This window comes from Solanum pennellii, chromosome 9, assembly GCF_001406875.1.
Source record: "Solanum pennellii chromosome 9, SPENNV200".
Lineage (NCBI taxonomy): Eukaryota > Viridiplantae > Streptophyta > Magnoliopsida > Solanales > Solanaceae > Solanum > Solanum pennellii.
The window spans coordinates 4036612-4051291 of NC_028645.1; the positions used below are offsets into that span (position 1 = coordinate 4036612).

Below are 14680 nucleotides of genomic sequence, written 5' to 3' on the forward strand. Positions count from 1 at the left end.
AGTTATAGTTGATACAAAAAATGCAAAGTCGTACTTGATACATAAGTGTAACTACAATTATAAGTCTGTCTACTTGATACTAACATGATACAAAAAATGCAAAGTTATACTTGATACATAAGAGTAACTACAATTATGAGTCTGTTAGTATTTTCTGAATCAGATAAATAATCTAAAAAATATAATTGATACAGGAAATTAAAATTATATTCTTATTAAAGATCTATTAAGCGTAAACCCCAAAAGGAGGTGACAACCAAGAGGATCGGCAACTGGGTTTTGATTTACATAAATTTTTTTATTGAATTTCAACTTATTTATAAGTACTACAATTATGAGTCTGTTAGTATTTTCTGAATCAGATAAATACTCTAAAATATATAATTGATACAGGAAATTAAAATTATATTCTTATTAAAGATCTATTAAAAATAAACCCCAAAAGGAGGTGACAACCAAGAGGATGGGCAACTGGGTTTTGATTTACATAATATTTTTTTTTGAATTTCAACTTATTTATAAGTACTACAATTATGAGTCTGTTAGTATTTTCTGAATCAGATAAATACTCTAAAAATATAATTGATACAAGAAATTAAAATTATATTCTTATTAGAGATCTATTAAGCATAAACCCCAAAAGGAAGTGACAACCAAGAGGATGGGCAAGTGGGTTTTGATTTACATAAAAAAAAAATTTGAATTTCAACTTATTTATACATTAGTCATACTTAATAAACAACATGTACAAAAAAATAGTATTTTCTGAATCAGATAAATAATCTAAAAATATTTTTCTGATAATACAAAAAGTCATTGCATGTGACAAAAAAAATTAAAAAAAATAAATAAAATCGAAATACGTACCGATGACAGTGGAGGTCTGGATATGGCCATTGCAAGCTTTCTACCCCTCTTCTTGGGTGTCTTTGCATGTGCCTCTTTTTGTGTTTTATGATTCTTCGAACTTTGGTTATCCATTGTTAGAAAAAAAATGGCGGACAGAGATGGAGGACAGATTAGACGAAGGCGTACGGACGGAGAACACAACTTTGATTTTCAAAGGCAGACAGGTAGAGAAAAATGGCGGACAGCTAAGAGGAAGGCGGACGGACGGAATAAAGATGTTTTGATTTTCAAAATTAAGAAGATGAACAATTAAGTAATTGATTAGTGGGAGTGGTGTAAAAGGTTTCTTTATTTGGGGAAAATATAGAGTATAATTAGGGGGAAGATTTAATTGGTTTGTATTAATTAGGATTTTAATTTAATAATGTATCTGTTAGATTAAATTTATTAAAAAATAGGGATTTTAGTAATTTTTAAAAAAAGAAGAAAAATATGGAAAATATGTAAACTTAAGTTGTGTATTCAGGTAATTAATCTATCTTTTTAATCAATAGTTATTTTAGCTTTTATATAAATATATATATATATATATATATATATACTAATGTACATAAAACATATATTGAACGTATCATAATAAGTTTGATCATTATAATTTTAAATAAATAAAAATACACAAGGAAAATGTATAAAATGAATTTTATTTTTGTATACATTATGGTATGAATGTACACCTGAATAAACAAATACATGATCAAATATATCCATCTGAATACATGTCTATTTCGCACTAAATTTTTATATTCATCATATACACTAAATATATGCATAAACATATGATGCACACCTAGTAATAAATTTAAAACATTACAACTGAATACACAAACAAAATATACAGAACAAATAGTGGATACATTATAATGCAATGAAGGTATTACATAATTTTTTTACTGTGAGTAAAATTAAAATTAGTTGGGATGGCTCTCATAATTATCATTGAATTTCAACGGGAGAGGGTGGGGGTTGTATCTATGAGTGGAGGAGTGTGTGACAAAATTATCATGGTTATACACTTTATATACATCATTGTATGTATACACCCAATGTATATAAGGTGTATAAATATTACATAATGGGTATAAATTATGCATATTTAGTGAAGGGAGGGCCAGTGACGGAGGCGAATCTAAAATTTGTAAAATAAGAATGTATTAAAAAATTATAATGCTTATACATTGTTAGAACTATTTTCTTTATGTAAATATAATAGATGTTAAACCCTTTGATTTCTTCTTGTGTTTACTACTTCATATATTAAACTCCATAAATAAAAATCTTGATTCTGCCACTGTTCTTTCTTCCAGCGACTATTACCGGTGATTATTTGATTATTTTTCTCTATCTTCTTGTCTAATATGTGAAACAATTCACTTTCAAAATAAAATTTTATCATCTCAAAATATAATGATCGATCAAGGCTAGGAAATAATAAATAGAAATAAAAATCTAAGAATAAAAATATACAATTACAATTAATACTTCAGAAATGAGGAAACAAAACACTCGATTGATTACCTAGAAACCAATTATTCTAATTTTTCAATTTTCTTATCGTCCTATCAAGGATGATATTCTCGGGGAACTGAGAATGCGTCATATATTGCCTAATCACCCATCCCAATACTTCTTAAACCTAACTACTATCCCTCCACAAACCCTTGACAACCAACTTCTCACGCTTCCACATCTCCTCTTTAGATGTATATAAACTATCTCAATCTTACTTTCCGCATCTTAGCCTTCACGAGACTCATTTTTACCTCTCTTGATGACAAATCTTCATTAACTGATACTAGGAAGCGATTAAGTAAAAGAAGAAGCATGACATGAGATAAACGACAAACAAAGTTTCAATAACGAATTACTACTCGATCCCTCTTAATAACCTCACACATTCATCTTTATATTCATATCTTTGCATACTCATCTTCCGAACATGAGATTTTTCGACTAACCAACACTGTTACCACCGAAATAATTAACCATGTTCACCATGTGGAGGAAAAAATAAAATTATTTGTATGTAAACTAAAAAGACAAAAAAAGGTCTACTTGTAATCCAGCCGATTTACAACTCATCTCTTTTACGGTGTCGGCCATTTTTCTCTCTCTTTAAACCCCAATTTCTCCGGCCGATCAGTTCTCCTCTTTGTTGATCTCATTTTTCGATTCTCCGATCACTTTACAGATCCGATTTCGAGTCACTTCCGAATCGGATCCGGGTCAGATGGCGGCATCACGGAGGCTACGAGATCTTCAAGCTCAACCGGGGAACAAGATCTGTGTTGATTGTTCTCAGAAGAATCCTCAATGGGCTTCAGTTTCGTATGGAGTTTTTATGTGCTTGGAATGCTCCGGTAAGCATCGGGGACTTGGGGTACATATCTCGTTTGTCCGATCTGTTACCATGGATTCATGGTCTGAGATCCAGATCCGGAAAATGGAGCTTGGTGGTAACGAGAGTTTCAACAAATTCGTTTTACAGTATGGGATTCCGAAGGAAACTGATATTGTTACCAAATACAATACAAAAGCTGCTACTGTTTATCGTGACAGGATCCAATCCCTAGCTGAGGGGAAACCCTGGAGAGACCCGCCGGTTGTTAAGGAAGTTCTGAGGGGATCGGCTAGTAATAATGGTAGTAGACCACCGTTGAGTAGCGGTGCAAGCGGTGGTGGCAGTAGGAATGGTGGATGGGATAGTTGGGATAATAATGATGATGGAGGGTTTAGTGGTAGTAATACTAAGGATATTCGGAGGAATCAGACGGTGGGAGATTTTAGGAGTGGCGGTAGTAGTGGTGGTGCACCAGCTAGGTCGAGGTCGACTGCTGATATCTCAAAGGAGCAGTATGAGGCGTCAGCGGCGAATAAAGATAGCTTTTTTGCGAGGAAAATGGCTGAGAATGAGTCCCGGCCTGATGGGCTTCCGCCTTCTCAAGGAGGGAAGTATGTTGGGTTTGGATCAAATCCTGCCCCAATGCCTAGGAATAACATGAATCAGCAAGGAGATGTTTTTTCTGCTGTTACTCAGGTTATTTACCTTCCCTTACATTTTACATGTTGTGATTTGATTGAACAAAAGTTATATGTTAAGTTATATATTATACTAGTGATAGTTGAAAAGTAATCCGTGTAAGAGACATCTGATTAAAGTTAGAACTGTGAATCGTTAATGAATTTGAATTCCACAGTTGTACAAAATGTGCCAAACATTTTGAGATATATGGAAAGAGTGCCGTATATGTTGGGACGTAGGATATATTGTGGTTATGCATGTAAGAGTGAACTGCGTGTACCAGTTCTGCTGTGTTGTTTTATGTCTACTTACTTATAGCTGATCGAGTTGTGATGTGGTATGTGTAGGGATTTGGTAGGTTATCTATGATAGCTGCAACGGCAGCACAGTCAGCTGCAAGTGTGGTTCAAGTCGGGACAAAGGAGTTGACTTCTAAGGTAATTTGATTCGACTTCTGGATTTAAAATTAATGGTTATGTAATTGTGTTCTACTTTACATACACGTACTGTTTTTAATTCTCGAGATATGTCCCTTTTTTGGGTCAAGCAAGCCTCTATTGCCACTAGCCAGCTCTACTTTATAAGGTGCTCTGTTTCTAACTTTCTCTATATCAAGTTCCGTGGCCATACTTGTTCTTCTCGTCTACTTTGTGACAATACTTCGTAATTAGACTTTACTAAGAAAAAGACATCCTTGTATTCTTCCCATACTATCTTATTTGGTACTAATTGCTGTCCTTGGAAGCTATCTATCATCTGCAGGAAGAGGATCATTTCCTCCATTTCGCTATCATTTCATTTCATTCCTTTATAAGAGCAAACTTAATGACTGAGATCTAAATAATTATGATTAAGACTTTCATTCAGTGCAAACAAATGAGGCTTCAGTATATTTATCAGGTAACGTCTTGAAAGTGGGGGAAGTATACCAAGGGCACTAGAGAAATATGGGGAGTTATGCAAAACGCTCTGGTTGATGTAACCGTTGATAGAAGAAGAGTTGAAAATGGAGTAAATAAGTTATACAAAATGGACAATGGGATATCCATGTAGTTAGACTATCTGCATGAACTCAAACCTTTATTCAGGCGTTGAGCCGATTAGCTTCGTGAAGCTCAAATATGTGAACATATAATTACTTAATTAGTTAGGTCTTTGTGAGTGAACATCCACTAGGATTTCCTTTAATTTTCATCTCCAAAAAGGTTGCAGAGCGAGGTATCAGATATTTAGTTCTAGTTAGTAACCATGTAAATATTTTACTCTATTTATTAGTTCTAGGGTTGAAGACAAACTACCTTCCACAGGGATTTACACAATCTTCTGCTATTTCATGTAAACTGGGTTAGTGCTGTTCTCTATATCATCTGAACAGAGATTTAGGGAAGTAAATGAACGATTCATTTGGGTGCTATATCATAAACAGTGTCCTTGCATCGACAGTCTCACCAATGCTTCTCGTTTCTCTGCTATACCATTGTTACACACCTTATGTGGTGATTATGAAAATATGTATACATCTGATACCTGTATGGATCAGTTCAACCCTTTAAATATGCAATGTTCCTTTTTTGTTCTGTTTATTTTCCATAAATTGTCTGGGAGAATGGTACACTTGCATGTGTGAAAGAAGGGCACACTTGCATGGAATTACTTAGACCAATGTGGTCCCTGTAGTTCCTACGATATATATCTATAGGAGAAAAGAGTTGCTGTTTGATGGATATAATACCATTCACTCTCATGTTTTAACTGAAGCGGAGTTTACTTCTATTCTGCTAGAAATATATTATTTGGTGTATACGGCCATTCTCTCAGTTGTTGGAGTCTATAAAGTTTACCCTGTATTCCATAGGCATGAGAATTGCCGTTGAATGAATCAATTGGCTATTCTCATCTGAGCTGGAATTCTCTCTCTGAAGTTGTTTATGTGATTGTAAAAGTCTGCTCTTCAGTTTTATTTATTTATATTTGCTCTTTTTTGAATTTTTCATCAATCATATAGTCTACATTTCATCTCTGGTATGTTGTTTACAAAATGGAGCAGTGTAGTTAAATGATAGTTGAGATGCGTGTGCCAATCCTATTCTTTCAGGTAAAAGAAGGTGGATATGATACCAAAGTTAATGAAACTGTCAACGTTGTCACGGCAAAAACAAGTGAGATTGGACAAAAGAGTTGGGGTATCATGAAAGGAGTTTTGGCCATGGCTTCACAGAAGGTAGAGGAATATACCAAGGAAAGTCCAGCCTGGAAGAATGATAGCTGGCAACGAGGTGAAAGTGAAAAGAATGGCTATTATCAAGACTTTAATCAGGATTCTAAAGGATGGAATGCTTCTGGAGGAGCCCAGTCTTCTGGAAGGAACGTTAATTCTGTCAGCTCTGGGTCGTGGGATGATTGGGACAATGAAGACAAAAGCAAAGTAAATCCTCCAAAGGCGGCAGCAGCACCCAACAACAAGAACGATGACTGGGCTGGATGGGATGACGGTCAGGATGATGGATTCGACAATCACTACCAGAGTGCATCCAACAATAATCATGCTGCTGTTCATGCTGGAAAATCAGATTCCAAATGGACCGATGGAGGTTTCCTCTGACGGCAGTAAATGTTACAACTTCCTTAGTTATTTTTTCCTTCGAGATTCAATTTTCTCCATGTCTTATTGGAAAAAAAAGGAATTCTGTGTCTGAATATAGTTGATATTTGTACCATTGCCAGCAGCAGGTTGTGTTAATCGCTCCTCCTGTTAAAGAACAAAGAGCCTAAAGCACAAACAGAACTAGACTCTTGTTGAAGACCATTATTCGGGGCTAAAAAACGTTTAGGTTACATTTGTATTTGTAAAGACCATTTTTGTTTCTGTTTGTCCTATATATTGGAGATTCTTGATTATTATGTCTGGTTTCTGTGTGTTTGCATATGGAAATATGAAAGATGTTGGATAAATGGTTTTGGCAGCTTAACATCTTCATCTGGCTCATGAATTGTGTGTTTACAGGGTTTGATGTGCTTAGGCTTTTGTAGCCATCTATGTCATTCTGTGTGGTGATTCAACTAACCTTCTGTTACTTCATGCTATAACTGAAGTTAACTTGTCGTTACTATCTAATATCGCCAACCAAATTCTGCATAATTATGCGATTTGATTTTATGCACATATTACATATTTTTCGTGGAGTTGGAGGTTTTCTCGGAATCATAATGTAATTTTTAGATGAGATAATCACAGAGACATTAGACTTATTTATTCATTCTACACATACAGATGAGACACATTGATATGTAAAAACTAACACCAACACAACAACATCATATCAAACAGAGTCTTACAAGTGGGGTTTGGAGCGTGCATGTACACATACCTTATCCCTTTTCTTCGTGAGATAGAGAAGTTATTTCGACAGATTCTCGACTCGAGAAAACAACTTACACTAATTCGATAATACCTTATTATTATATCAAATGATTCACACAATATCCTTATCAATGAAGTTACTAGCCACTTTTGAGTTCCCAATCTTAGCTTGTTGTTGATGTTGAATGACTAGAACAGAACTTTTTATCCCTTTGTCTGATGAAGCCAATAAATTAGCCAATGGCCCTAATTCTGAATTATTCAATTGTTGCTCATCAAATAATTTTGCCATTATGCCTTGTGGAAACTTATTTTTATTATTCCCTATTATCATAAGTTCAAACTCTCCACTTTTTCCAATTTCCAACACTTCATTCACCAAATTATTTGCTTCTTTCTCAACATACACAATTTGTTTACCCCACTTCATCTTGAATTCTGCAATAGTAGAATCATCCAAAGTCCTGTTTGGAACAAAAACAACACGTAATACAATTTCGATAAATAATTCATCCAAAATCAAACTGTTAGAATCAAACGTTTATACCATCATGACAAAAGGCTATAGCTGATATCATGGACACAACTTTATTTCTTAACTAGGTTCACCAAATAAGTGTCATGCATGCTCAATCAGGACTACGACTAGGGTCAACCCAGCCCTCTCGTGGACCTTGCCATCGGTAGGTCATACCAAAAAGCTATAGCTGATAGCATGGACCCAACTATGTTTCTTAAATAGGGTCACTTATCAAGTGTCATGTTCAATCATGACTACGACTAGGGTCAACCCAGCCTTCTCGTAAACCTTGCCATTGGTAGGTCATACCAAAAAGCTATAGTTGATAGCATGGACACGACTATGTTTCTTAAATAGGGTCACCAAGCAAGTGTCATGTTCAATCATGACTACGACTAGGGTCAACCCAGTCCTCTCGTGGACTTTGTCATAGGCAAGATATTGACGTTATCCGACACTAATAGGCAAATGCATATATAGAAGAGTTGATTTTTACCTTTCAACTTCATCAAAATTAGTACTTCCATGATGAATGAATCTTACTAATGTAACCCTAATAGCAGGATGTTCAACCATTCTACTACCAATTTCCAAAGCTTTACTACAATCAGCTCCATCAAAAAACACAATGCAAATTCTCATCCCATTATTAACCATTTGTAATCCACGATCAACCACCACCGCCACCGAGCACCGCGCTTGACTCATCACTCTCTCATTCGCCATCCTCCATCCGTGCCCTACATGACGGGATGTCATATTTAGCTCATGAAAATATAATTTAGATTTAAATTTAACATATATCTATCGACTAGTATCATTTTGATATGGTCCAAATTAGTCATCTAATGTTCGAGCCAATTTAGGCGCACTAACGTATCTACCCTACAATTAACCATAAAGTCAACATATATTCAAAACATAAAAAAAAAATAGAATTTTTTTATTGTGTTTTATTTGTTTAATGTAATCATGATATAAATAATAGAAAAAAAAAGGACTTATATTGTTTGATTTGACTCAACTCATTTGTTAGTTTGACTATCTTTTAACATGCTTATTAAATGTAATTCAATCGACTCATTTGACACTCTTATGATCTTACCTGCATGAATCTCCACTTCTTCGTTCCCTTCCATTTGCCAATATTTATCAAACGGCAAAATAATCAATTCGACTCGTTTTTTCTCCGCGACATGAATAATATCCTCATGCAAATCCGCTAAACCCGAGATAGCCATTGTGGGTCGGACCATGACCTTTCCTAGCGTGCTATACGCCTCGAACGCCGCACCCACTTGATCGGTCGCGTCATCTCGAAAAAGCACTCGGCCGATGAACGGAAAACCGTTCTTTCGGGCACGTTGGACCATCGATATAGATGAAAGTCGGTCGGTGAATTCCACGAGTCTCATCACGTAGAGCTTTGTGATTGAGGCGTAGTTATTGTTATTTTTGTAAGACCTTAGTGACTCGATGAGGTTAATGAGTGCACGTGCATCCCTCGGGCCACGTAAGCACGCTAGGATTCGAAGATTGTTTTGTTTTTTGTTTTGTGGTTTTTCGATTTGAGGATGTTGTGTTGATGATGGTTTATGAATAGCCATTACTATAGGAGTTGTAATGAAGGTTGTAAATAGTGCCATGATTACCAATATTGCAAACGTCTCATCGTCCAAAACCTAAAAATAAAAAAAAAACTTAGTTGTAATATATATATAATTGTCAAAAATATAACTGAACGGTTAAATATATTAAAAGATATATTGCATTTTATTATTTTTAATCAATACTTAAAAAAGAATGACAGTTTTCTACCTTTAACAATTTTTTACCCTTAACGGTATATACTCTTATCACTATAGAAAAACTTGCGACATGTCTAAAACGTACATAAGTTTAACAGTATATTTTTATATGCGATAAAAGCTTCTTTGCTTTTTTCAATTCTATATCTGGTCAAACAACATCGTATAAATCGAAACACATAAAATTAAAAAAAAAAAAAAAAACTAACCTTTTTTTCCTTGCCAATATTTAGAACAATTAGCTCCACCAACCCTTTTGTATTCATCAAAAATCCAAGTGCTAAAGCTTCCCTCATTGGCATTGAACACAACATTATTCCCACAATAAAAGTCCCAAAAACTTTGCCTACACAAGCTGTGGACACAACAAGAACCACAAGTCCCCAAGCCCTAAAACTATGAATTTGTGAAATATTTGTTTTAATACCACTTGATGCAAAATAAAGTGGTAATAATAATCCAGACACAAAATCTTCAATTCTCAAAATCAATTTTTCTGAAAAATCCCCATTTTTTGGAATAATTAATCCAAATATAAAACCTCCAAATATTGCATGTATACCAATAAAATCAGTCATAAAACCAAATAACATAACTCCAACTAGGGTTAAACATAGGTAAGTTTCTTCAACAATATTGTTGTTACCATTTGATGATTTTTTTGCCACCAAAATCATAATTGGCCTAATAATTAGGAACATAAAAATCACAAATCCAATTCCACTTAGAAAAACCCATAGTGAAATTAAAGGACTATGATGAACTCCTCCTCCTCCTCTTGCTAGAGCAACAGCAAGAGCAAGTAAAATCCATGCAGCAACATCATTGAATGCAGCTGCTGCCATAGCCATTTCACCGATTTGTGTAGTCAGTAACCTGTCGAGACATAATATAATTAAAAGTCCTGACATGAACGATGGTCTTAGATAATTCAAATATGACCTCACAGACACACAGTAACGTATGCAGGATTTTTTCTGTAAGCATATGTAACAATATTAATATCATATGGATAAAGGACAATTCAAATATAGTAATAAATTAAAACTATATCCTTCGCGAGTTTTTGAAATTAGGGTTTCCAATTTTGCCCTCCAAACCTAATTAATCATGTAGGAGTTTCGAGCATACATGTTATGATAATTTTCACTAAGAGAAGTCAGAATATAAAAAAACAAACCACATAGAAAAATAATAATATAGTATTATACAAATAAAAAAGTAGTCTATCGATCGATCGGCACAGTATAATTTTCTTGGCTCCACCACAACATATATGTGACATCTTTTTTTGGACATATATAGATCTAGGTTAACCCCTAAGGCCCAAACCACCTTTATATAGAGAGAGAGCGTGCGTGTCACTACAACAAAAATAACTTTTAGCGACATTAAATATTGACACTAATAAAGAGTGCTAAAGTCTTTAACGGCATTAGTTAAGTGTCATTAGAACCAATATTTTAATATTGACACTAATAAAGAGTGCTAAAGTCTTTAACGGCATTAGTTAAGTGTCATTAGAACCAATATTTTAATATTGACACTAATAAGAGTGCTAAAGTCTTTAACGACATTAGTTAAGTGTCATTAGAACCAATATTTTAATATTGACACTAATAAGAGTGCTAAAGTCTTTAACGACATTAGTTAAGTGTCATTAGAACCAATATTTTAATATTGACACTAATAAGAGTGCTAAAGTCTTTAACGACATTAGTTAAGTGTCATTAGAACCAATATTTTAATATTGACACTAATAAGAGTGCTAAAGTCTTTAACGACATTAGTTAAGTGTCATTAGAACCAATATTTTAATATTGACACTAATAAGAGTGCTAAAGTCTTTAACGACATTAGTTAAGTGTCATTAGAACCAATATTTTAATATTGACACTAATAAGAGTGCTAAAGTCTTTAACGACATTAGTTAAGTGTCATTAGAACCAATATTTTAATATTGACACTAATAAGAGTGCTAAAGTCTTTAACGACATTAGTTAAGTGTCATTAGAACCAATATTTTAATATTGACACTAATAAGAGTGCTAAAGTCTTTAACGACATTAGTTAAGTGTCATTAGAACCAATATTTTAATATTGACACTAATAAGAGTGCTAAAGTCTTTAACGACATTAGTTAAGTGTCATTAGAACCAATATTTTAATATTGACACTAATAAGAGTGCTAAAGTCTTTAACGACATTAGTTAAGTGTCATTAGAACCAATATTTTAATATTGACACTAATAAGAGTGCTAAAGTCTTTAACGACATTAGTTAAGTGTCATTAGAACCAATATTTTAATATTGACACTAATAAGAGTGCTAAAGTCTTTAACGACATTAGTTAAGTGTCATTAGAACCAATATTTTAATATTGACACTAATAAGAGTGCTAAAGTCTTTAACGACATTAGTTAAGTGTCATTAGAACCAATATTTTAATATTGACACTAATAAGAGTGCTAAAGTCTTTAACGACATTAGTTAAGTGTCATTAGAACCAATATTTTAATATTGACACTAATAAGAGTGCTAAAGTCTTTAACGACATTAGTTAAGTGTCATTAGAACCAATATTTTAATATTGACACTAATAAGAGTGCTAAAGTCTTTAACGACATTAGTTAAGTGTCATTAGAACCAATATTTTAATATTGACACTAATAAGAGTGCTAAAGTCTTTAACGACATTAGTTAAGTGTCATTAGAACCAATATTTTAATATTGACACTAATAAGAGTGCTAAAGTCTTTAACGACATTAGTTAAGTGTCATTAGAACCAATATTTTAATATTGACACTAATAAGAGTGCTAAAGTCTTTAACGACATTAGTTAAGTGTCATTAGAACCAATATTTTAATATTGACACTAATAAGAGTGCTAAAGTCTTTAACGACATTAGTTAAGTGTCATTAGAACCAATATTTTAATATTGACACTAATAAGAGTGCTAAAGTCTTTAACGACATTAGTTAAGTGTCATTAGAACCAATATTTTAATATTGACACTAATAAGAGTGCTAAAGTCTTTAACGACATTAGTTAAGTGTCATTAGAACCAATATTTTAATATTGACACTAATAAGAGTGCTAAAGTCTTTAACGACATTAGTTAAGTGTCATTAGAACCAATATTTTAATATTGACACTAATAAGAGTGCTAAAGTCTTTAACGACATTAGTTAAGTGTCATTAGAACCAATATTTTAATATTGACACTAATAAGAGTGCTAAAGTCTTTAACGACATTAGTTAAGTGTCATTAGAACCAATATTTTAATATTGACACTAATAAGAGTGCTAAAGTCTTTAACGACATTAGTTAAGTGTCATTAGAACCAATATTTTAATATTGACACTAATAAGAGTGCTAAAGTCTTTAACGACATTAGTTAAGTGTCATTAGAACCAATATTTTAATATTGACACTAATAAAGAGTGCTAAAGTCTTTAACGGCATTAGTTAAGTGTCATTAGAACCAATATCGCTAAAGGCTTTAGGGACATGTACAAAGAGTGACAATTGCCGCTAAACATACATATTTAACAGAAATTAAGAATTAAATGCAGCTAATGGTCATTTTTGTTGTAGTGTATGCTGACTTTATCAACTTGAGCTTTCAGATGAGATGATCGTATAATAGAACAAACCTTAATTCCGCGAGGATTCGAGCAAGAACAGGAAAGGCAGTGATTGAAAGTGAAACACCAATGAACAAGAAAAATTCTCCATATCCAACACTATCAATCCCTTTGATTATTTTTCTTAGAACAAAAGCAACTCCAATGCTAAAGAAAAAAGGCAATGAAATTCCAGCAAATGCTATTCCAATTGCTTTTTTTCCACTTTTATGTATGGTGTTTAAGTCCAACTCAAGGCCAACAAGAAATAAGAAAAATAATAACCCAATGTTTGATACACATTCAAGAATTGGAGTACTCCATGATGGAAATATCCAATTTGTGAATGTTTTGTTCCTCCCAAATGCTGATGGCCCAAGCATAATCCCTGCCTGAATAATACAAAAATAAAATTAAAAAAAAATATTATGTCACATAGATCAATAATATTATACAACATTATACATGAAGAAATTAAAGCATTTTATATCATGTATAAACCTTGTATAAAAATGTAGGGGAAAATGACAAATATATCCCCGAACTATTGTAAATGGTACGCCTCCGTCATACTTTTGAGACATTGGTGCTCCTACCTTCCAAAAGCTAGAGCATATATACCCTTTATTCTAACAGATATACACGTGTTATAATCTTAAACATTTATCAATGGATACGATTGTGCCACGTGTTCCTATTTAGTCTTCCGTCAGAGTGAAGGACATATATGCTCAAGTTTTTGGACCGAGGGGCACCAATGTCCCAAAAGTATGACGGAGGGTATCTGCATACTATTTACGATAGTTCGGGGGTATATTTGTCTTTTTTCCAAAAATGTATAATAGTGTACGAAAGGTGTTTACACACAAATATGAGCCGTAAACCGGGTAAAAAAGCTCAAAATATGGGTTACGTGTCGTAAATATTATCTCCTAGTAGACAAATCCCACATGAAAAACGTGGATTCAGAATTTAAACTTGACGTGTTAAGCATTTTAATGTTTTTTCACACATATATATCCATGCTACGCAACCATATGATGAGGGACGATTGTGAAAATGTTTGATTACACAAAAAAATGATGTGAGACCATAGTACATAACATTTTCTTTAAAATAAAACGAGATAAATATATACTGACAGTGTATAAAACTTACGAGGATCTCCGCGACGACTTTAGGTTGGTGGAGGGGCTTGAGAAGGAAAGCAAGTAATCGACTAAGGAACACAACTAATGTTGTTTGAATAATTAATAATGGAAAAGCATAGTGTAAAGTATTTTCTCCTTGCCATATTCCATCTGATGATATTTTTATGGAATTAGTTACATTAAAACCCATGATTAATTATGAGAATTATATTAATTCTTCAAAAATAACCTTTGTTTGAACTATATAATACACAATGTGTTATGTGTATCTTCCTAAGTTCAA

At 33.4% G+C, this 14680-nt stretch overlaps 2 protein-coding genes across 2 annotated transcripts; one reads left to right on the forward strand and one right to left on the reverse strand.

Moving 5' to 3' along the window:
• The first annotated feature begins 2951 nt into the window (after positions 1–2951).
• On the forward strand, positions 2952–6888 carry LOC107031242 (probable ADP-ribosylation factor GTPase-activating protein AGD6). Its single transcript, XM_015232534.2, has 3 exons — positions 2952–3943; positions 4276–4365; positions 6024–6888. Exons 1-3 carry the CDS (start codon positions 3137–3139, stop codon positions 6528–6530), a joined length of 1404 nt encoding a protein of 467 aa, XP_015088020.1. The 5' UTR covers positions 2952–3136; the 3' UTR covers positions 6531–6888.
• Positions 6889–7154: 266 nt separating this feature from the next.
• On the reverse strand, positions 7155–14680 carry LOC107029342 (cation/H(+) antiporter 20-like). Its single transcript, XM_015230735.2, has 6 exons — positions 14405–14680; positions 13277–13638; positions 9827–10493; positions 8915–9491; positions 8306–8549; positions 7155–7753 (listed from the first exon to the last, which is right to left on the reverse strand). The coding sequence occupies exons 1-6, from the start codon at positions 14585–14587 to the stop codon at positions 7402–7404; spliced, it is 2385 nt and encodes a 794-aa protein (XP_015086221.1). The 5' UTR covers positions 14588–14680; the 3' UTR covers positions 7155–7401.

Excerpts from the sequence above, each read along its gene's own strand:
- LOC107031242 (XM_015232534.2), top strand. The coding sequence starts at position 3,137 with ATGGCGGCATCACGGAGGCTACGAGATCTTCAAGCTCAACCGGGGAAC. Across the intron at positions 3,944-4,275 it reads TTTTTTCTGCTGTTACTCAG|GGATTTGGTAGGTTATCTAT; the intron begins GTTATTTACCTT and ends TGGTATGTGTAG. Across the intron at positions 4,366-6,023 it reads CAAAGGAGTTGACTTCTAAG|GTAAAAGAAGGTGGATATGA; the intron begins GTAATTTGATTC and ends CTATTCTTTCAG.
- LOC107029342 (XM_015230735.2), bottom strand. The coding sequence starts at position 14,587 with ATGGGTTTTAATGTAACTAATTCCATAAAAATATCATCAGATGGAATA. Across the intron at positions 10,494-13,276 it reads CGAATCCTCGCGGAATTAAG|GTTACTGACTACACAAATCG; the intron begins GTTTGTTCTATT and ends ATGTCTCGACAG. Across the intron at positions 8,550-8,914 it reads AGAAGTGGAGATTCATGCAG|GGCACGGATGGAGGATGGCG; the intron begins GTAAGATCATAA and ends CCCGTCATGTAG.